The 23,047-nt window shown below is 42.4% G+C and overlaps 1 protein-coding gene across 3 annotated transcripts in view; it reads left to right on the top strand.

Annotated features, from left to right (window-relative positions):
- LOC121579199 (rho GTPase-activating protein 26) overlaps nt 1–23,047 on the top strand; it is a 121,188-nt gene that overhangs the window by 54,081 nt on the left and 44,060 nt on the right. For all 3 annotated transcript variants that reach the window (XM_041893580.2, XM_041893579.2, XM_041893578.2), the window contains exons 5-9: nt 982–1,083; nt 1,285–1,395; nt 2,654–2,758; nt 2,947–3,076; nt 5,686–5,786. In XM_041893580.2, coding sequence (XP_041749514.1) covers nt 982–1,083; nt 1,285–1,395; nt 2,654–2,758; nt 2,947–3,076; nt 5,686–5,786 — 549 coding nt within the window. The remainder of the gene's footprint in view (nt 1–981; nt 1,084–1,284; nt 1,396–2,653; nt 2,759–2,946; nt 3,077–5,685; nt 5,787–23,047) is intronic.

The following is a 23,047-nucleotide window of genomic DNA, read 5'->3' as shown; positions in this document are numbered from 1 at the left end:
CCTCTAATGTAACTCTATGGCAGCACCCAAGGGGCTTGAATTTTCGACCTCTACCCTTAGATTTGGCGGTGAGGTAGTGTCCCCATGAGAGACAACACTGAGCCAATCACGGCACAACTAGAGGACATTACCAACCCCTACGCTCCGTATTTTCCGCTGGCTGCCCCACCACCACAGAAAACACTGAGCTAGGCTGAAACACCTGCATTTTGGAGCTGCCTTACTCAACAAAGCAAAAAAGAGACCATGTTTGTATGCGGCTTTATTAACTCAATTATTTTTTATTTATTTTAACATTGTTTGCAAACTGATATGTGACACGTATTAATGCCAAAATAACATGCAAAACAGGCAACCCCCCCAAAAATGTTATTTTATTTTATTTTTTGCAAAGAAATTGGGGCTCAAAACAGGTGCCCTGAATGACAGGTCGCCACTGGTAGCAGTGAAGATGCCAAAACAGAGTTATATTGCAGCTTTTTGACTGTAACACCAGTGTTACACTATTGCATACACCCTTATGTTATACTAGGGAAATTGTGTTTCCATAGCTAGGACTGACAGTGAGGACTTGTGAAAAGCAGAATCAACAAGCTCTGCATAATCAAAACAGTTGCTTTGTGAGAAGGTGTTAAAGTTCACAGTTAGCCATTGTTATGTAAATGAAAGCTGCAAAGTACAAGTGGCTTGGCTTTGGCCCCAAGTGAAACAGGTCCGCCGGAGCCATGGCCCAGTGAGGCACGGGTGCCGGCCTGCGTAGATGGAAACAGAAAAAGACTGAGTCTTTTGGGTAAAACACCGGGGTAAATCCTTAGTGGAAATGTGCCATATGTCTGATATATAGGTCTCTCTTAAGAAAGAGATATTCTGACCTCAATGGGACTTCCTGGTTAATTAGAAATAGACATTGCTGTGTGTGGTGTCCAGGACTTTAGAGGAAACAAAGTGACTGTTGGTGACCTTTTGACTGACCTCTCACAGGAAGCCAAGAAGAAATACGACAAAGAGACAGAGAAATACTGTGCTGTACTGGAGAAGCACCTAAGTCTATCAGCAAAGAAGAAAGAAGCACATCTCCATGAAGTAAGTACATACCTTTCCCTTGCTGCAGTAGGTCCATGTTTACGTTTAAGTGTTCATGTGTTTGTGAGTTGACTCACTGTAATTCTGAGGTGATGCATGTCTGTGTGTGACCTGAACGTCAGTTCAAACAGAGTCACTTCACTGTGTGTGTGCCCTGAACGTCCGTTCAAACAGAGTCACGTCACTGTGTGTGTTGTGCAGGCAGACAGTCAGGTGGACCACGTGCGGCAGCATTTCTATGAGGTGTCTCTGGAGTACGTGTTCAAGGTGCAGGAAGTCCAGGAGAGGAAGATGTTTGACTTCGTAGAGCCGGTCAGTGAGAATGTCAACCGCCCTCAGCATCTGCTGTCTTTTACTGTATACTGCTTAGGGGTGCAAAATTCCGGTAACTTTCCTAAACTTCCCAGGTTCTCCAGAAATCCTGGTTGGAAGACGTATTTACTTTTGCAACCCTACTACTGTTACATTACTACTGTTACATTACTACTGTTACTGTACTACTGTTACTGTACTACTGTTACATTACTACTGTTACATTACTACTGTTACATTACTACTGTTACTGTACTACTGTTACATTACTACTGTTACTGTACTACTGTTACATTACTACTGTTACATTACTACTGTTACATTACTACTGTTACATTACTACTGTTACATTACTACTGTTACTGTACTACTGTTACTGTACTACTGTTACATTACTACTGTTACTGTACTACTGTTACTGTACTACTGTTACATTACTACTGTTACATTACTACTGTTACTGTACTACTGTTACATTACTACTGTTACTGTACTACTGTTACATTACTACAGTTACATTACTACTGTTACATTACTACTGTTACATTACTACTGTTACTGTACTACTGTTACTGTACTACTGTTACATTACTACTGTTACTGTACTACTTTTACATTACTACTGTTACTGTACTACTTTTACATTACTACTGTTACTGTACTACTGTTACTGTACTACTGTTACTGTACTACTGTTACATTACTACTGTTACATTACTACTGTTACTGTACCACTGTTACTGTACTACTGTTACTGTACTACTGTTACATTACTACTGTTACATTACTACTGTTACTGTACTACTGTTACTTTACAACTTTCATGCTCAGTCACCTCATCTCTCTTTGACCCACACCGTCTACACAATGTACAGATGTAGGATCTTAATTTCAGCCAGCAGGAAAAGAATCCTGCAGCAACAGGAAATGTGAATTATTACAGTATGTGGATTATAATTAACATACATTTTTGTAGGGGTTGATACATTTTTCGTGAGGAAATTTCAAAGTGGAAATTACAAACTTCAGAAAGCTTTTTTAAACCTCAAATACAGTACAATTTCCTACATTTCAGGAAAGATCTCCTGCAACAGGATCATCAAATTAAGATCCTAGATATGTAGCTTTAGAATGTAGCTGACAACAAGTACCTTTGAAAACAAATGACAGTAGATTAGGTTGATTTAATTTAATTGAGTTGAGAGGAATGTTTCTCAACCTTGTTTCCTTTCCCTGTCATCCTCTACATCCATTCTAGTTGCTGGCATTCCTTCAAGGGCTGTTTACTTACTACCATCATGGGTACGAGCTGGCCAAAGATTTCAACCACTTCAAGACAGACCTCACCATCAGCATTCAGAATGTAAGATACATGTTGATGCCATACATTACAGGCATGAGGTGCTGATCAGATTTCCTCTTTTGCCAGCCCAGTGGCATTTCAAGGCAATAGCCCTAACCCAACAACTGCAGACAATGGTGAATTGCTCAGAATGCAGGGTGGTAGGTGGGATGTTTCCATCATTCTGTCTCCTCTCCTTCCCTGTTCAGACACGGAACCGTTTTGAAAGCACACGGTCTGAGGTGGAGTGTCTGATGAGGAAGATGAAGGAGAACCCCCATGAACACAAGAGCATCAGCCATGACACCATGGAGGGATATCTGTTTGTACAGGAGAAACGTGAGTGTCCCGTCCTGCTCTCTGTCACTCTCACTCCTTTCTCGCTCTTGCTCTCACTGTCTGACACACACACACACACACACACACACACACACACACACACACACACACACACACACACACACACACACACACACACACACACACACACACTTTTCTCTCTCATGCTGCAATAAGGTCACGTATCATATCACTACCATTTGGAAAAGCGTGGTGGCGGTGAAATTACGACTACCGCTTTAGTACCAGTGGTGTTGTTGTACATATACAGTGGCTTGCGAAAGTATTCACCCCCCTTGGCATTTTTCCTATTTTGTTGCCTTACAACCTGGAATTAAAAAGAGTTTGTATCATTTGATCTACACAACATGCCTACCACTTTGAAGATGCAAAATATTATTTATTGTGAAACACACAAGAAATAAGACAAAAAATACAGGAAACTTGAGCGTGCATAACTATTCACCCCCCCAAAGTCAATACTTTGTAGAGCCACCTTTTTTGCAGCAATTACAGCTGCAAGTCTCTTGGGGTATGTCTCTATAAGCTTGGCACATCTAGACACTGGGATTTTTGCCCATTCTTCAAGGCAAAACTGCTCCAGCTCCTTCAAGTTGAATGGGTTCCGCTGGTGTACAGAAATTGTTAAGTCATACCACAGATTCTCAATTGGATTGAGGTTTGGGCTTTGACTAGGCCATTCCAAGACATTGAAATGTTTCCCCTTAAACCATTCAAGTGTTGCTTTAGCAGTATGCTTAGAGTCATTGTCCTGCTGGAAGGTGAACCTCCATCCCAGTCTCAAATCTCTGGAAGACTGAAACAGGTTTCCCTCAAGAATTTTCCTGTATTTAGCGCCATCCATCATTCCTTCAATTCTGACCAGTTTCCTAATCCCTGCCAATGGAAAAACATCCCCACATCATGATGCTGCCACCACCATGCTTCACTGTGGGGATGGTGTTCTCGGGGTGATGAGAGGTGTTGGGTTTGCGCCAGACATAGCGTTTTCCTTGATGTCCAAAAAGCTCAAATTTAGTCTCATCTGAACAGAGTACCTTCTTCCATATGTTTGGGGAGTCTCCCACATGCCTTTTGGCGAACACCAAACGTGTTTGCTTATTTTTTTCTTTAAGCAATGTCTTTTTTCTGGCCACTCTTCCGTAAAGCCCAGCTCTGTGGAGTGTATGGCTTAAAGTGGTCCTATGGATAATAATAATCTCCACTGTGGAGCTTTGCAGCTCCTTCAGGGTTAACTTTTGTCTCCTTGTTGCCTCTCTGATTAATGCCCTCCTTGCCTGGTCCGTGAGTTTTGGTGGCCGGCCCTCTCTTGGCATGTTTGTTGTGGTGCCATTTTCTTTTAAAAAATGTAATAATGGATTTAATGGTGCTCCGTGGGATGTTCAAAGTTTCAGATATTTTTTATAACCCAACCCTGATCTGTACTTCTCCACAACTTTGTCCCTGACCTGTTTGGAGAGCTCCTTGGTCTTCATGGTGCCGCTTGCTTGGTGGTGCCCCTTGCTTAGTGGTGTTGCAGACTCTGGGGCCTTTCAGAACAGGTGTATATATACTGAGATCATGTGACAGATCATGTGACACTTAGATTGCACACAGGTGGACTTTATTTAACTAATTATGTGACTTCTGAAGGTAATTGGTTGCACCAGATCTTATTTAGGGGCTTCATAGCAAAGGGGGTGAATACATGTACACACACCACTTTTCCGTTATTTATTTTTTAGAAATATTAGAAATAAGTAATTTTTTCATTTCACTTCACCAATTTGGAGTATTTTGTGTATGTCCATTACATGAATTCCAAATAAAAATTCATTTAAATTACAGGTTGTAATGCAACAAAATAGGAAAAACGCCAAGGGGGATGAATACTTTTGCAAGGCACTGAAGATTAAAATGTCCCCATAGAAACAACAAGAGTAATTGTATTCAGGATGAGAAAGTCACGCTCCAAGAGGTGACAAGGACATTGAGCGTGTGCAGTAATAAATTGGTAACCGACACCATTTTTTAATTTCTCCCCACCCATCTGCTACTCTCTCTCATTCTCTCTCTGCTTCTCTCTCTGCTTCTCTCTCTGCTTTTCTCTCTGCATCTCTCTCTGCTTCTGTCTCTGCTTCTCTCTCTGCTTCTTGCTGCTTCTCTCTCTGCTTCTCTCCGCTTCTCTCTTTCCTTCTCTCTCTGCCTCTCTCTCTGCTTCTCTCTCTCTCCTTCTCTCTCTGCTTCTCTCTCCTCTTCTCTCTCTCTGATTCTCTCTCTGCTCCTCTCTCTGCTTCTCTCTCCTTCTCTCTCTGCTTCTCTCTCTGCTTCTCTCTCTACATCTCTCTCCGCTTCTCTCTCCGCTTCTCTCTCCGCTTCTCTCTCCTTCTCTCTCTGCTTCTCTCTCTGCTTCTCTCTCTGCTTCTCTCGCTGCGTCGCTCTCTGTGTCTCTCCGCTTCTCTCTCTGCATCTCTCTCCGCTTCTCTCTCTGCATCTCTCTCTGCATCTCTCTCCGCTTCTCTCTCTGCATCTCTCTCCGCTTCTCTCTCTCCTTCTCTCTCTGCTTCTCTCTCCTTCTCTCTCTGCTTCTCTCTCTGCTTCTCGCTCAGGTTCTTTCGTGTCAACCTGGGTCAAGTACTACTGCACCTACCATCGAGAGCCCAAACGAGTCACCATGGTCCTGTTTGACCAGAAGTCTGGAGGCAAAGTGGTGCGTAGTCTGTTTGTTTCTACCCAGAATGCCACTCTACCATGCCGTGGGACCATGTACAGTTGAAGTCGGAAGTTTACAAACACCTTAGCCAAATACAGTTAAACTCAGTTTTCCACAATTCCTGACATTTAATCCTAGTAAAAAATGCCCTGTTTTAGGTCAGTTAGGATCACCACTTTATTTTAAGAATGTGAAATGTCAGAATAATAGTAGAGAGAATGATTTATTTCAGCTTTTATTTCTTTCATCACATTCCCAGTGTGTCAGAAGTTTACATACACTCAATTAGTATTTGGTAGCATTGCCTTTAAATTGTTTACCTTGGGTCAAACGTTTCGGGTAGCCTTCCACAAGCTTCCCACAATAATTTGGGTGAATTTTGGCCCATTCCTCCTGACAGAGCTGGTGTAACTGAGTCAGGTTTGTAGGCCTCCTTGCTCGCACATGCTTTTTCAGTTCTGCCCACAAATGTTCTATAGGATTGAGGTCAGGGCTTTGTGATGGCCACTCCAATACCTTGACTTTGTTGTCCATAAGCCATTTTGCCACAACTTTGGATGTATGCATGTGGTCATTGTCCATTTGGAAGACCCATTTGCGACCAAGCTTTAACTTCCTGTCTTGAGATGTTGCTTCAATATATCCACATAATTTTCCTTCCTCATGATGCCATCTATTTTGTGAAGTGCACCAGTCCCTCCTGCAGCAAAGCACCCCCACAGCATGATGCTGCCACCCCCATGCTTCACGGTTGGGATGGTGTTCTTCGGCTTGCAAACCCTCCCTTTTTCTCCAAACATAACGATGGTCATTATGGCCAAACAGTTCTATTTTTGTTTCATCAGACCAGAGGACATTTCTCCAAAAAGTATGATCGTTGTCCCCATGTACAGTTGCAAACCGTAGTCTGGCTTTTCTATGGCGGTTTTGGAGCAGTGGCTTCTTCCTTGCTGAGCGGCCTTTCAGGTTATGTCGATATAGGACTCGTTTGACTGTGGATATAGATAATTTTGTACCTGTTTCCTCCAGCATCTTCACAAGGTATTTTGCTGTTGTTCTGGGATTGATTTTCACTTTTCACACCAAAGTATGTATATCTCTAGGAGACAGAACGTGTCTCCTTCCTGAGCGGTATGACGGCTGCGCGGTCCCATGGTGTTTATACTTGCGTACTATTGTTTGTACAGATGAACGTGGTACCTTCAGGCGTTTGGAAATTGCTCCCAAGGATGAACTTTTTTCTAAGGTCTTAGCTGATTTATTTTTATTTTCCCATGATGTCAAGTGAAGAGGCACTGAGTTTGAAGGTAGGCCTTGAAATACATCCACAGGTACACCTCCAATTGACTCAAATGATGTCAATTAGCCTATCAGAAGCTTCTAAAGCCATGACATAATTTTCTGGAATTTTCCAAGCTGTTTAAAGGCACAGTCAACTTAGTGTATGTAAACTTCTGATCCACAGGAATTGTGATACAGTGAATTATAAGTGAAATAATCTGTCTGTAAACAATTGTTGGAAAAATTACTTGTGTCATGCACTTGCCAAAACTATAGTTTGTTAACAAGAAATTTGTGGAGTGGTTGAAAAACGAGTTTTAATGACTCCAACCTAAGTGTATGTAAACTTCCAACTTCAACTGTAGTTGTTGGAGCAGAAAGACAGAGAGAGAGAGAGAAGAGAGAGAAATAAATGTTGGCATCGGTCGCCTGCTTGTTTTTGCCTGTCGGCGACGATGCAGGGCTCTTATCTTGGCATGGGCGGCAGGCCAGAACAGCTGCCTCCGGTAAGACAAGCGGTGACGGTGTGTATTTGTAAATAACAGCTGGTGCACGAAATCTAATATTAAGGAAGTCTCAAGGTTTTGCTCGCCTGAGGTAGTGTATCTCATGATAAGCTGTAGACCACACTATTAACCAAGAGAGTTTTCATCTATATTTTTTGTTGCTGTCTATTTACCACCACAAAGCAATGCTGGCGCTAAGACCACACTCAATGAGCTGTATAAGGCCATAACTAAACAGGAAAACGCTCATCCAGAGGCAGCGCTCCTAGTGGCCGGGGACTTTAATGCAGGGAAACTTAAATCCGTTTTACCTCATTTCTACCAGCATGTTAAATTTGCAACCAGAAGAAAAAAAAAGTCTAGACCACCTTTACTCAACACACAGAGACGCGTACAAAGCTCTCCCTCGCCCTCCATTTGGCAAATCTAACCATAACTCTATCCTCCTAATTCCTGCTTACAAGCAAAAACTAAAGCAGGAAGCACCAGTGACTCTGTCAATAAATAAGTGGTCAGATGACGCAGATGCTAAGCTACAGGACTGTTTTGCTAGCACAGATTGTAATATGTTCCGGGATTCTTCCGATGGCATCGAGGAGTACACCTCATCAGTCACTGGCTTCATCAATAAGTGCATCTATGACGTCGTCCCCACAGTGACCGTACGTACATACCCCAACCAGAAGCCATGGATTACAGGCAACATCATGACTGAGCTAAAGGGTAGAGCTGCCACTTTCAAGGAGCGGGACTCTAACCGGATGTGGCAGGGCTTGCAAACTATTATGGACTACAAAGGGAAGCACAGCCACGAGCTGCCCAGTGACACGAGCCTACCAGATGAGCTAAATTACTTATATGCTCGCTTCGAGGCAAGCAACCCTGAAGCATGCATGAGAGCATCAGCTGTTCCGGACGACTGTGTGATCAAGCACTGAGATGCAGTGCCTTAGAACGCTGCGCCACTCGGGAGCCCAAAATTACTACATCACATTGTTTATCTGGGTCTTGGGCTGTTGCTCTTACGTCTATGGTCCACCTGTCTCCTTCTTTTGTTATCTTGATATCACAGTTACTGTTGTCCCATGTGGCTTCCCCATTATCCCGGTGATGGGCCCACCCACACAGCCTAACATCTGACCCTCGCTCTTTAATAAGGAATTCTTTCTGTATTTCCTTCATGGTTCTTGCTTGTGCAGGAATGAACGTTCTAATCCTATCTGTTTCTTGTCTTTGTCTTGTCTCTGTGTTTTTCACTGCTGGTGTGCTAATACTGGTGGGAGGCTCTTCTCTTTTAGTTCTGACTATAGGTCCTTCTCCTCCCATTAGTCGTTTCGCTTGATTTATGTCCATTATTTTAGTAGGCTCACTACCAACTGGTTTTCCTAGTATGCTTGGTCCTTGGGTTGGGCCCCATATGTATTCTGTTTTTACTAGGGCTGTCAAAAATAGCGCGTTAACGACGTTAATTAGTTGTTTGCTGTTAATTACGTCAATTTTTTTAACGCATTTCACGCATGCGCAGTGTGACAAATTATTCAGGTCAGGAAAGTGGTTGGGAGCTAGAGGCGAGATGGAGCAAGGTGAGCAAAGTGGGCCTATTGACGGATTCAAATATAAAAAGAATGATGATGGTACAGTTAACAAGTACAAGGTTATTTGCAAGATTTGTAAGAAGGAGTTTCAATTTCACGGAGCTGTTCAAGCTTGAAGTACCATGTCAACGCCAAACATGCGTTTGCTGGGCCGTCAGATTCAGCAAGTGGTTTGCGCCAGACCACGCTGAATGTTTGCAGGCAATTAACAAAATCAACCTCAGATAATTTGACCAACACAATAGCAAAATGGATTGCAAAGGATTGTAGACCCATTAGCATTGTAGAAGACTCAGGTTTCCTTGATGTTTTGCAAGTGGCGTCTCAAGACTCATTCTATAAGCCACCGTCAAGAGCCACAGCCAAAGACAAATATTATGGTGTGTAGTATGTTTCAGCTTGATTTAAAACACCATTATTTGGCTGTGTTAATAAACAGACATAATATGAAAATTATGTATCTGTGTCCTGTTATTTATCTTTTGGTATGCATTTCAGAAAAAAAATTGTTAGGATTCAGGTGTAATTGCAAATAGTGATTAATCATGATTAATCCACTGAAAATTCTGATTAATTTGATTAAAAATTTTAATCATTTGACAGCCCTAGTTTTTACACAATGGTCTTTCAGACACCTTACCCTAATTGTGGCATACCCTTCTATCTGACATCTCTTTATCCTGGGCCATCCTCTGTGCAACACTTCCTCCTGATTCATAATGGTTATTTGTCCTGGCTCCGTTGGTCTATCCTTTGTGTACCGAATTGTAGTAGGCAAGTCTAATATAACTTTTCCTAGTTTTACAGCTTTGGTTACAAGAGCCATTCCACAATTATCCAACTGCTCCAGCCTCCAGTGTTCGTTACTGGATCTAGACAAAGGCAGAGAAGTCAATTGTGGGGAAGTCTGGGGGTTCTGGGTGGTCCTGGAGGTCTGGAAGGTATTAGAGGTCTGGAAGGTCTTGGGGGTCTGGAAGGTCTTGGGGGTCTGGAAGGTCTGTCCCTCGACTGAGGGAATCAACCAGAGCATGTAACTCATCAACAGCATTCCCACTGCCCGCTGCCCTCTTCCCCCATCCTTTGATTTTGTCTGTCTTCAGCAGAGATTGGGGATTATGTTTGAGTTTCCATCCCCTCTCCTTCTGTTCCTGTTTCCTCTTCTTCCCTATCGGGGGTTTCAGCTTCCTCATCGCCAAGTCGCCGTTCCCTTTGTGGTACTCTGGTGCAATGGTTTAGGTGGTACCAAGTAGTGCTTCCTTCCACCTGTATGGCCATAGGCATAGCTCAAACCACCTTGTATGGACCTTCTCGCCTGGGCTGGTTCCACTTCCTTCGGAAGACCCTGACGTACACTTGGTCCCCTGGCACCACCGGACCGGACACCTCTGCTCCTGGCTCTGGTTCTCGTCTTTTTTCCTGGAGATAAACACTTTTATATATAGCAGTTAGTTGTTCCATCTCTAATTGTTCAAGTGAGGGACCTTTATAGGGTCCTCTCAGAACTGGCACTGGCATGGGTCGACCCGGGGTTAGGTGCGTGTTTCTGTTAATTTGCATGTGATAGATCATTAAGGCAACCGGTAATGCATCCACCCAGTTAAGCTTTGCACTAGCACAGATTTTATTAAGTTTAGCCTTGAGGGTTCCATTTATTCTTGCAACTGTGAGTGATACACACATCCCAGTCTTTGCTTTATCCTTAGCTGTTGTAATACTTGTTTTACTGTTTTCTGAATAAATGTTGACCCATTGTCTGAAGTGATTTCTGTCGGTATTCCAAACCTGGGTATCACTTCTCTGGTTAGGAATTTGATTACTGTTCCTGATCCTAGGTCTACTGATGGTACTGCTTCTACCCATCTACTGAACCTATCTATAATTACAAGCATGTATCTTTTTCCATTCACTTTCTTAATCATATCCACGTAGTCTATGACCAGGTGTCGAAATGGCCCCTCTGGGGCCGGTATGTGACCGATAGGGGTGGTTATGCCCTTGCGCACATTGTTTTGCGCGCAAACTTCACATTTTGCCAATGTATCATCTACCATTGCCTATAGATATGATGACCAGTATCATTGCTGTTTAATCTTCCTTATCACTTCTCCCCTTCCACAATGGTCAAAACCATGCACATCTGTTATTAACAGGTTAAGTAATATGGTTGGTGCTACAATAGTACCCTCATGGGATCTCCATAACCCTGTCACATCTTTCGTAGCTCCTCTTTGGTGCCACTTTGTCTGTTTGTAGGGTCCTGCCCTTTCCTGCATTCTAATGATGTCATCTAACTGAGGTGCAGATTCTACAATGACCATTGGTGCTAGCACCGGGCAATGCATTTGGAGGCCTGTTAAGCAGCTTAATCTGCTGCATTATTGCCCCTGATAACAAAGTCATTGCCTTTCTTGTGAGCCTGACACTTAACTATAGCCAGCCGTGTCGGGTACCTTTAGTGCTGTCATATTTTTCACAATTTGCTTGTGATGTTGTATAGGCGTGCCATCACTTTTCCTGAACCCCCGTTGTTTCCAAACTGCCCCAAACAAGTGACACACACCATGTTTTTTATTTATTTATTTATTTCAACTTTATTTAACCAGGTAAGCCAGTTGAGAACAAGTTCTCATTTACAACTGCGACCTGGCCAAGATAAAGCAAAGCAGTGTGATAAAAACAACAACAACACAGAGTTACATATGGAATAAACAAAAACGTACAGTCAATAACACAATAGAAAATAGAAAATCTATATACAGTGTGTGCAAATGTAGTAAGGTCTGGAGGTAAGGCAATAAATAGGCCATAGTGCAAAATAATTACAATTTAGTATTAACACTGGAGTGAAAGATGTGAAGAAGATGATGTGCAAATAGAGATACTGGGGTGCAAATTAGCAAAATAAATAACAATGTAAATAACAATATGGGGATGAGGTAGTTGGGTGGGCTAATTACAGATGGGCTGTGTACAGGTACAGTGATCGGTAAACTGCTCTGACAACTGATGCTTAAAGTTAATGAGGGAGATAAGTGTCTCCAGCTTCAGAGATTTTTGTAGTTCGTTCCAGTCATTTGCAGCAGAGAACTGGAAGGAATGGTGGCCAAAGGAGGTGTTGGCTTTGGGGATGTTTAGTGAGATATACCTGCTGGAGCGCATACTACGGGTGGGTGTTGTTATGGTGACCAATGAGCTAAGATAAGGCGGGGATTTGCCTAGAAGTGATTTATAGAGCCAGTGGGTTTGGCGACGAATATGTAGTGAGGGCCAGCCAACGAGAGCGTACAGGTCACAATGGTGGGTAGTATATGGGGCTTTGGTGACAAAACGGATGGCACTGTGATAGACTACATCCAATTTGCTGAGTTGAGTGTTGGAAGCTATTTTGTAAATGACATTGCCGAAGTCAAGGATCGGTAGGATAGTCAGTTTTACGAGGGCATGTTTAGCAGCATGAGTGAAGGAGGCTTTGTTGCGAAACAGGAAGCCGATTATAGATGTAACTTTGGATTGGAGATGCTTAATGTGAGTCTGGAAGGAGAGTTTACGATCTAACCAGACACCTAGGTATTTGTAAGTCAAACCCCCCGAGAGTAGTGATTCTAGTCGGGCGGGCAGGTGCAAGCAGCGTTCGATTGAAGAGCATGCATTTAGTTTTACTAGCGTTTAATTGCAGTTGGAGGCCAAAGAAGGAGGGTTGTATGGCATTGAAGCTCGTTTGGAGGTTTGTTAACACAGTGTGATGTCTGCGTAGAGGTGTCGTCTGCGTAGAGGTGGATCTGAGAGTCACCAGCAGCAAGAGCGACATCATTGATATACACAGAGAATAGAGTCGGCCCGCGAATTGAACCCTGTGGCACCCCCATAGAGACTGCCAGAAGTCCAGACAACAGGCCCTCCGATTTGACACATTGAACTCTATCTGAAAAGTAGTTGGTGAACCAGGCGAGGCAGTCAGTTGAGAAACCAAGGCCATTTAGTCTGCCAATAAGAATGCGGTGATTGACAGAGTCAAAAGCCTTGGCCAGGTCGATGAAGACGGCTGCACAGTACTGTCTTTTATCAATCGCAGTTATTATATCGTTTAGGACCTTGAGCATGGCTGAGGTGCACCCATGACCAGCTCGGAAACCAGATTGCATAGCGAAGAAGGTACGGTGGGATTCGAAGTGGTCGGTGATCTGTTTGTTAACTTGGCCTTCAATGGATATAGGTCTGTAATAGTTTGGATCTAGAGTGTCACCCCCTTTGAAGAGGGGGATGACCGAGGCAGCTTTCCAATCTCTGGGGATCTCAGACTATACGAAAGAGAGGTTGAACAGGCTAGTACATTTACATTTTAGTCATTTAGCAGACGCTCTTATCCAGAGAGACTTACAGTTAGTGAGTGCATACATAATTTTTTTATTTTTCATACTGGCCCCCTATGGGAATCGAACCCACAACCCTGGCGTTGCAAACGCCATGCTCTACTAACTGAGCTACATCCCTGCCGGCCATTCCCTCCACTACCCTGGACGACGCTGGGCCAATTGTGCGCCACCCCATGGGTCTCCCAGTCGCGGCAGGCTACGACAGAGCCTGGATTCAAACCAGGATCTCTAGTGGCACAGCTAGCACTGCTACGCAGTGCCTTAGACCACTGCGCCACTCGGGAGGCTAGGGGTTTCGACAATAGGGGTTGCGACAATTTTGGCAGCTAATTTTTAGAAAGAAAGGGTCCAGATTGTCTAGCCCAGCTGATTTGTAGGGGTCCAGCATAGGCTGAATCAGTGTATATGTTAACTGTCTTCCATTTCCCCAGCATACAGGCCGCAGTAAGTGCTTTAAGTTCAGCCAGTTGGGCTGAACATGGCTGTGGGCAATGTTCTGTCATTACTTCTCTAAATTCCCTTCCTTGTTTCTTCACTACTGCAAATCAGCCTGATTTCCAGTGTGGTCTTTGTAACAAGACCCGTCTACAAAATAGTCCTACACATAGCCATTTCCCAGATCGGGCAATGGTGTTGACTCTAAGTCTGGTCTAAGCTGGGTGAATGTCAATGATTCTGCCACACAATTGTGTGCTAAACCCTCCAATTCTAACGGAATTCTTTCTGCCGGGTTTACTGCACTACAGCGTTTAATGGAGACATCTGGGTATGTTAATAGGGTCATGTATTCTAAAGTTCTTGCACTGGTAAGCACACATTTTCCCTGTTCTATTAGCTCCACTATTTTATGATGTGTGGACATTACTATAGTGTAGCCCATAGTAATGGTGGATGCTTTGTCGTATGCATACTGTAGATTGGTTAGACCCTGATAGCAGGGTGGATATCCCTGCGCCACAGAATCCAGTCTGGTGCTATAGTATACAATAGGCTGCTTCCGTCGCCCACTTCAGGACTCCTGCATAAGAACGGCTGCTGCAAGGTATTGTCGGATATTATTCATTCTAATCAGACAGGTTTTTTACATGGAAGATACATTGGAGATAATATAAGGCAAGTATTGGAAACAATAGAACACTATGGGAAATATGGGAAACCAGGCCTGCTATTCATAGCAGACTTCGAAAAGGCATTTGATAAAGTTCGACTGGGGTTTATATATAAATGCCTGGAGCATTTCAATTTTGGAGAATCTCTTATAAAATGGGTCAAAATTATGTATAGTAACCCTAGGTGTAAAATAGTAAATAATGGCTATTTCTCCGAAAGTTTTAAACTGTCAAGAGGAGTGAAACAAGGTTGTCCACTATCGGCATATCTATTTATTGTGGCAATCGAGATGTTAGCTATTAAAATCAGATCCAATAATAAAATCAGAGGATTAGAAATACAGGGCTTAAAAACAAAGGTGTCATTGTACGCTGATGATTCATGTTTTCTTTTAAATCCACAACTAGAATCCCTCCACAGCCTCATAGAGGATCTAGATACATTTTCTAACCTCTCTGGATTACAACCAAATTATGATAAATGTACTATATTACGTATTGGATCACTAAAAAATAATTTTTTTACATTACCATGTAGTTTACCAATAAAATGGTCTGATGGTGATGTGGATATACTCGGACTACATATCCTAAAGGAAATAAATGATCTCACTTCAATACATTTTAATAGAAAGTTAGCAAAAATAGATAAGATCTTACTACCATGGAAAGGAAAATACCTGTCAATTTGTGGAAAAATCACCCTGATTAACTCAGTATTATCCCAGTTTACCTATTTGCTTATGTTCTTGCCTACGCCTAGCGAACAGTTTTTTAAATTATATGAGAAAAAAATATTAAATTTTATTTGGAACGGCAAGCCAGACAAAATTAAAAGGCCATATTTATATAATGAATATGAATTCGGAGGACAGAAATTATTAAATATTAAAGCATTAGACCTATCACTAAAAGCTTCAGTCATACAAAAGTTATACTTAAATCCGAACTGGTTCTCAAGCAAATTAGTAAGATTGTCTCACCCAATGTTCAAGAAAGGCCTTTTTCCCTTTATTCAGATTACAACAACTCATTTGCAGTTATTTGAAAAGGAAATCATCTCCCAAATATCACTATTTCTAAAACAATCCATAGAAAGTTGGTTGCAATTTCAATTTAATCCTCCAGAAACGACAGAAGAAATAATGCAACAAATATTGTGGTTAAATTCAAATATACTAATTGACAAAAAAACGTTATTTTTTGACAGAATGTTTAAAAAAGGTATAATCTTCGTAAATGATATCATCGGTAGGACTGGTGGAGTTATGTCGCACATGCAGCTAACAAAAACATATGGAAATGTCTGCTCTACCCAAAATTACAACCAAATAATTGCAGCCTTACCGCAAAAGTGGAAGAGGAAAGTGGAAGGGGGAGAAAGTAAGGAACTTGTCTGTCGGCCTTGCATTAAAGAACATAATTGGTTAAGGAAAACTGTGATAAATAAAAAAGTATATCAGTTTCACTTAAGGACCAAAGGATTGATAGCTGTCCCATATAGATTGCAAAATAGTTGGGAAGAGATCTTTGACGTACCGATCCCATGGCATAGTGTTTATGAACTGACACGCAAAACGACACCGGATTCAAAAATTAGAATCTTTCAATTTAAATTATTATATAAAATTCTTGCAACCAATAGAATGTTATTTATATGGGGGATACAATCTTCCCAGCTCTGCAGATTTTGCTGTGAAGAGACAGAATCATTAGATCATTTGTTTTGGTTCTGTCCATTTGTAGCTTGTTTTTGGACACAGGTCCAGGAATGGCTAAAGGATTGCAATATTTACCTGGAGCTAACCCTGCAGATAGCATTACTGGGTGATCTGAAAAGTCATAGTCAATCGATCAATAATATAATAATACTTTTAGCAAAAATGTTTATTTTTAATTCACAATCTGTAGAAGCAATGAGAATAGAAAGGTTCAGAAATTTTGTAAAACATCACAGTACGGTTGAAATATATATGGCAAATAGAAATCCTATATGGATGGTGTTAAGAGATAGATGGGAGGTATTGAATAGAGTTGAAGGATGGGGCTAATAACAAATAACAACAAATAATAACAAAGATAGCTAATAATGTAAGCATACTGTGTCCATAATAAGTATATAGGTTGTATGTTGGGAGCTTTTGGGAAAGAGCACAATTAGAAAGATATGGCATATAGAAGCAAACCGGATGGACATCATGAAAATGATCGGAGAGGTTGAGAGTAGAAGAAGTTCAGGAGCAAAAAAAATAATATATATATATATATATATATATATATATATATATATATATACAGTGGGGAGAACAAGTATTTGATACACTGCCGATTTTGCAGGTTTTCCTACTTACAAAGCATGTAGAGGTCTGTAATTTTTATCATAGGTACACTTCAACTGTGAGAGACGGAATCTAAAACAAAAATCCAGAAAATCACATTGTATGATTTTTAAGTAATTAATTTCCATTTTATTGCATGACTTAAGTATTTGTTACATCAGAAAAGCAGAACTTAATATTTGGTACAGAAACCTTTGTTTGCAATTACAGAGATCATACGTTTCCTGTAGGTCTTGACCAGGTTTGCACACACTGCAGCAGGGATTTTGGCCCATTCCTCCATACAGACCTTCTCCAGATCCTTCAGGTTTCGGGGCTGTCGCTGGGCAATACGGACTTTCAGCTCCCTCCAAAGATTTTCTATTGGGTTCAGGTCTGGAGACTGGCTAGGCCACTCCAGGACCTTGAGACCTTCTTACGGAGCCACTCCTTAGTTGCCCTGGCTGTGTGTTTCGGGTCATTGTCATGCTGGAAGACCCAGCCACGACCCATCTTCAATGCTCTTACTGAGGGAAGGAGGTTGTTGGCCAAGATCTCGCGATACATGGCCCCATCCATCCTCCCCTCAATACGGTGCAGTCGTCCTGTCCCCTTTGCAGAAAAGCATCCCCAAAGAATGATGTTTCAACCTCCATGCTTCACGGTTGGGATGGTGTTCTTGGGGTTGTACTCATCCTTCTTCTTCCTCCAAACACGGCGAGTGGAGTTTAGACCAAAAAGCTCTATTTTTGTCTCATCAGACCACATGACCTTCTCCCATTCCTCCTCTGGATCATCCAGATGGTCATTGGCAAACTTCAGACGGGCCTGGACATGCGCTGGCTTGAGCAGGGGGACCTTTCGTGCGATGCAGGATTTTAATCCATGACGGCGTAGTGTGTTACTAATGGTTTTCTTTGAGACTGTGGTCCCAGCTCTCTTCAGGTCATTGACCAGGTCCTGCCGTGTAGTTCTGGGCTGATCCCTCACCTTCCTCATGATCATTGATGCCCCACGAGGTGAGATCTTACATGGAGCCCCAGACCGAGGGTGATTGACCGTCATCTTGAACTTCTTCCATTTTCTAATAATTGCACCAACAGTTGTTGCCTTCTCACCAAGCTGCTTGCCTATTGTCCTGTAGCCCATCCCAGCCTTGTGCAGGTCTACAATTTTATCCCTGATGTCCTTACACAGCTCTCTGGTCTTGGCTATTGTGGAGAGGTTGGAGTCTGTTTGATTGAGTGTGTGGACAGGTGTCTTTTATACAGGTAACGAGTTCAAACAGGTGCAGTTAATACAGGTAATGAGTGGAGAACAGGAGGGCTTCTTAAAGAAAAACTAACAGGTCTGTGAGAGCCGGAATTCTTACTGGTTGGTAGGTGATCAAATACTTATGTCATGCAATAAAATGCAAATTAATTACTTAAAAATCATACAATGTGATTTTCTGGATTTTGGTTTTAGTTTCCGTGTCTCACAGTTAAAGTGTACCTATGATAAACATTACAGACCTCTACATGCTTTGTAAGTAGGAAAACCTGCAAAATCGGCAGTGTATCAAATACTTGTTCTCCCCACTGTATATATATATATATATATATATATATATATATATATATATATATATATATATATATATATATCTAATAGAATTATTGTAAAATTAACTGTGTCCATAAGGTGTAGATAGTAAGTATAGACCGGAAGTAGAGGCCTGGGCATTGTTGTTCACTAATTTACTCCAAGTAGGGAAAGGATGGCGGGGTTGAAAAGTAATAAAGGGGAGTATATATATAAAAAACATGGGGGATTGGAAGTGATGCAGACAAATACATTGATAGAAGTTACAATCTATCTGCAATATTAAGCTGATCCACCCCCCCAAAAAAATTAAATAATAATAATAATAATAATAATAAAAATGAAAAGAACGTCTGCTGCATAACCGTTTGCTGCATATAACAGAAAGGCTTTGTGTAGTCCGGGGCTGCTAGAGCCGGGGCAGACTGCATTTCTTGTTTTAACGTTTCAAATGCAGTTAAGGCATCATTCGACCAATCAAGGTTAGCCCTAATGTTTAGTTGCCCAGCACTTCTCATAAGTTCTCGTAGAGGGGCTCTTTTTACAGCATATTCCTCTATCCAGTCAGAGCTGAATCCTGTCATCCCTAAAAACGTAATCATTTGGGCAACTGTTAGCGGTACTTTGCTGATGCCTTCTAATTGTCCTGGTGCTATTGCCTTTGTACCATGAGCTACTGTCCGTCACAGATCTTAAACTTGAAGCTGGCAGTATTGGAGCTTTGTTTTCAATACCTTGTGTCCCCCTTCCGCTAGTCTTGTCAAGACTTTTATGGAATCGGTATGAAATTGTTCCAAGGAGGGAGCACAGATTAGTAAATCATCCACATATTGAATCAATGTTCCCTCGAGTATCAATTCCTCAAGGACCTGATTAAATACGTGGGGTGAGTGTTTAAACCCCTGTGGCATGTGTGTGTATGTGTACTGCTTGCCTTTGTATGTACATGCAAACAGATGTCTACACTCTTCTTCCAGGGGCACACAAAAAAATGCTCCACATAGATCTATTACTGTAAAATACTTGGCTTCCGGAGGAACATTGGTCAGCAGCGTGTGGGGATTTGGCACTTCAGCAGTCTTGCACTATGTCATTTACTGCCCTCAAGTCATGTACCAACCTCCATTTCTGTTTGTCTGCTTTAAGGACTAGCAACAGAGGTGTGTTACAGCAACTCTGCGTCTCTATTTTATTAATCCTTCAATTGTCTTGCTTATGCCTTCTTCTGCCTCAGGTTTCATGTGATACTGGGCTTTCCAAGGAGGCTTTGCATCTGTTTTTTCCCCTGATGTATATGGGACTAGCTGATTCTACCAGTCCCACATTCTGTGTCATGCTGTGACCATACCTTGCTAGGTATGTTCTTTTCCATTTCTTGTCTAAGACTCTCCACTGGAGTTATTGCTTCCCCTAGCTGAACTTGTTGCCTAGCTGTAATCTCTACCTCCTGTGGGTCACCGGTCATTACTGTGGTATAGCCATTTACAACAATAACAATGTCTACACTGTATTTCTGATCAATTTGTTATTTTAATGGACAAAAAAATTGCTTTTCTTTCTAAAGCAAGGACATTTCTAAGTGACTTTTTTTGTCAATTCTTCCCTGTTCTGTTCGTCTTTTCTGTATTTTTCCACTGCATGGATTACATGGTCACAGAATTATTTGTGTGACTTTGAAGTTAGTCCCACCACATCCTCCAGCCTGCTTCTCACCGGCTGGGGCATGGCCTCTACAACAGAATTACCCTTCTGGATCCCGTTCTATCTCCAGCCTCCATCATTTCAGCTGTCCATTTAGATAGACAGCTGGGCGCTCTGTTTCTCCCATCGCTTCACCTTTCAGGGATCCTTGCCAACAGTGCCTTCAGATCCCCCACAGCCAGTAGTTTCCCCATAGTTTCTTCCTCAAAGGTTCTTATCCACTTGCCCGACCCATCATGTATATCCGGCAAGCGGGCGACCAATCCTTCCAGGTCCTGCGATCCCCAAAGGACATAATGCCCTTGCTTTTCAGGTTTTTTCAGCATTCTCCTATTCCACAACCTTCCCTCTTCTCTTTGTTTAAAATATAGTGTTTCCCTTAAATTAGCTGATGCACCTTCTTCTTCCCTTTCTAGCTCTCTGAGGTCCCATTCTCTGGACATACTCTGTTCTTTTTCCTTTTTCTCTGTTTCTTTTTCCAGCCCTCTTTTCAGTTTTATAAATTCTTCTCTGTATGCAGGGTATCTATCCCCCAGGATTTCTACCGCTGTTTTACTAATTTCTGCTGCCTGTATTCTTGGACTCCCCACTGCCAACCTCAAGTGTGATTCTTTTTCTGTATTTGGTTTTATAGTTACCAGTATTTTCCTTAGTGTCAATCTAGTAACTGCCTGTGGTTTCAGTATCACTGGTCTTTTGTTTACTGTCCACTCTACTGTCTTAGTACCACTGACATTTCTATATATGGGTATTTTATTTGTTGTCCAGTAACTCCTTTTCCTCTTTCAAACCCTTCCTGCTCTCCTATGTCCAGATATAATTATACCTGGGTGTCTATGGGTACTACTATAAAGTGTAAGGTTCTTGCCTGTGCTAATTCCTCAAGCGTCTGCCCTATCCGTCCCACTGTCCAATTTCTTCCAATTATGTTTCCCCAATTTACGTATGGCCACTCTTCTCCTACTTCCTCTAGATTCCGTATCTCAGTTTAACTTCTCAACAGATAATTTTTATTTCCCTCCGTTAAACTATATATTTCAAGCAAATCTTCGTATTCTGATTCTCTCCAAAAATTTGTTTTTATTCCTTTAGCTTCCTGTAATATCCGTACTGTCCTCTGTTCCCTAGTTTCGTCTTGCTCTGCCATTCACTTCCCTACTGGTAGTCTGTCCAACCTCTTGATTCTCCCAGCCACAATGCAGTTATTGTAAATGTGTGCGTTCATCTTTCTCGTAACACACTTATCTCTCCTGATTGCCACCACCTTTTTGTAGCTAATCTCAAAAACCGCCTTTTCACTTTTATTTTCCCTATTTCTAGACCATTCGGTAGCTTATAGCTTTCTACTCTCAGTATTTCAATGGTCATTCGTGCATCATTCACACTCCTTTTTCCTAGTGCGAGACTGGGCACGTCCTCCCTACTGGGTCACACTCAAGTCACGGTCCAGGAGAGGTGCGCGTCCCCTTCCCACCCAGAACAGGAGTTCCTTTCACACTCACTTGCACTCTCACACTTCCACACTTTCCTAAGCGACCTGCACATTCAGCCCTTTCGTGATACACTTCCTCGACACAAAAAACGGTATTATACAGGGTTTTTGCCTGTCTGTGCAGCCCTCTGATGATACACTTCCTCAACACACCAGAGCGGTGTCCGCAGGACTTTCTTTCACGTGACCCTACCTAGGGATTTTTACTGTTGCAACCATCAAGGCTTTTATTCCTTCATTGTTTTGCATGCATTGTTTGAACCCAAAAGCTCCCAATTCATATTTTTCAAGTTCTTAAATTTGGAGAGACCTACTTGGTGTCCTGCTGCTGAGGCCAGGCCCTGGAGCGAACCACACAAACTCTATTCTAATAAGCAAGAACTTTGCTTACCTTTTTTAGTGGCCACTTGTTTGTGTAGTTCGTCCAAGCCGTCCACAGCTGCAGATTTTTTACCGTTCTCTGTCCCTTTTTGCCAATCCTGTTCGGTGACGCCAAGATATGTCGTGGAAATACTTCTCAAAGATATCTCTCAGACACTGGAGCTTGTGAGTTCAGAATATACTTTATTACAAAGTAACAACCCGAGCTGGTCCGCGGAGCAACTGCCAGTCCCAGACTTTGAGCCCAGATAATATGCCATTTAGCAGACGCTTTTATCCAAAGCGACTTACATTCATGTGTGCATACATTGTTACGTATGGGTGGTCCCGGGGATCGAACCCACTACCCTGGCGTTACAAGCGCCATGCTCTACCAATTGAGCTACAGAGGACCACGAGTCTGCTTATTGTTAAATGATTTTATAATATAAGGAAAAATACCTAAAACAACAGTGGTAGGCCTGATCACCGACAACGATGAGACAGCCTATAGGGAGGAGGTCAGAGACCTGGCCGTGTGGTGCCAGGATAACAACCTCTCCCTCAACGTGACCAAGACAAAGGAGATGATTGTGGACTACAGGAAGAAGAAGAGGACCGAGCACGCCCCCATTCTCATCGGCGGGGCTGTAGTGGAGCAGGTTGAGAGCTTCAAGTTCCAATAAACTATCATGGTCCAAACACACCAAGACAGTCGTGAAGAGGGCATGACAAAGCCTATTCCCCCTCAGGAGACTGAAAAGATTTGGCATGGGTCCTCAGATCCTCAAAAACCTCTACAGCTGCACCATCGAAGCATCCTGACTGGTTGCATCACTGCCTGGTATGGCAACTGCTCGGCCTCTGACCACAAGGCACTACAGAGGGTAGTGCGTACGGCCCAGTACATCACTAGGGCCATGCTTCCTGCCATCCAGG

The sequence above is a fragment of the Coregonus clupeaformis genome, chromosome 13 (assembly GCF_020615455.1).
Source record: "Coregonus clupeaformis isolate EN_2021a chromosome 13, ASM2061545v1, whole genome shotgun sequence".
Lineage (NCBI taxonomy): Eukaryota > Metazoa > Chordata > Actinopteri > Salmoniformes > Salmonidae > Coregonus > Coregonus clupeaformis.
The sequence above is the reverse complement of the archived record's forward strand: the minus strand, read 5'-3'. Positions and strand labels throughout refer to the sequence as shown.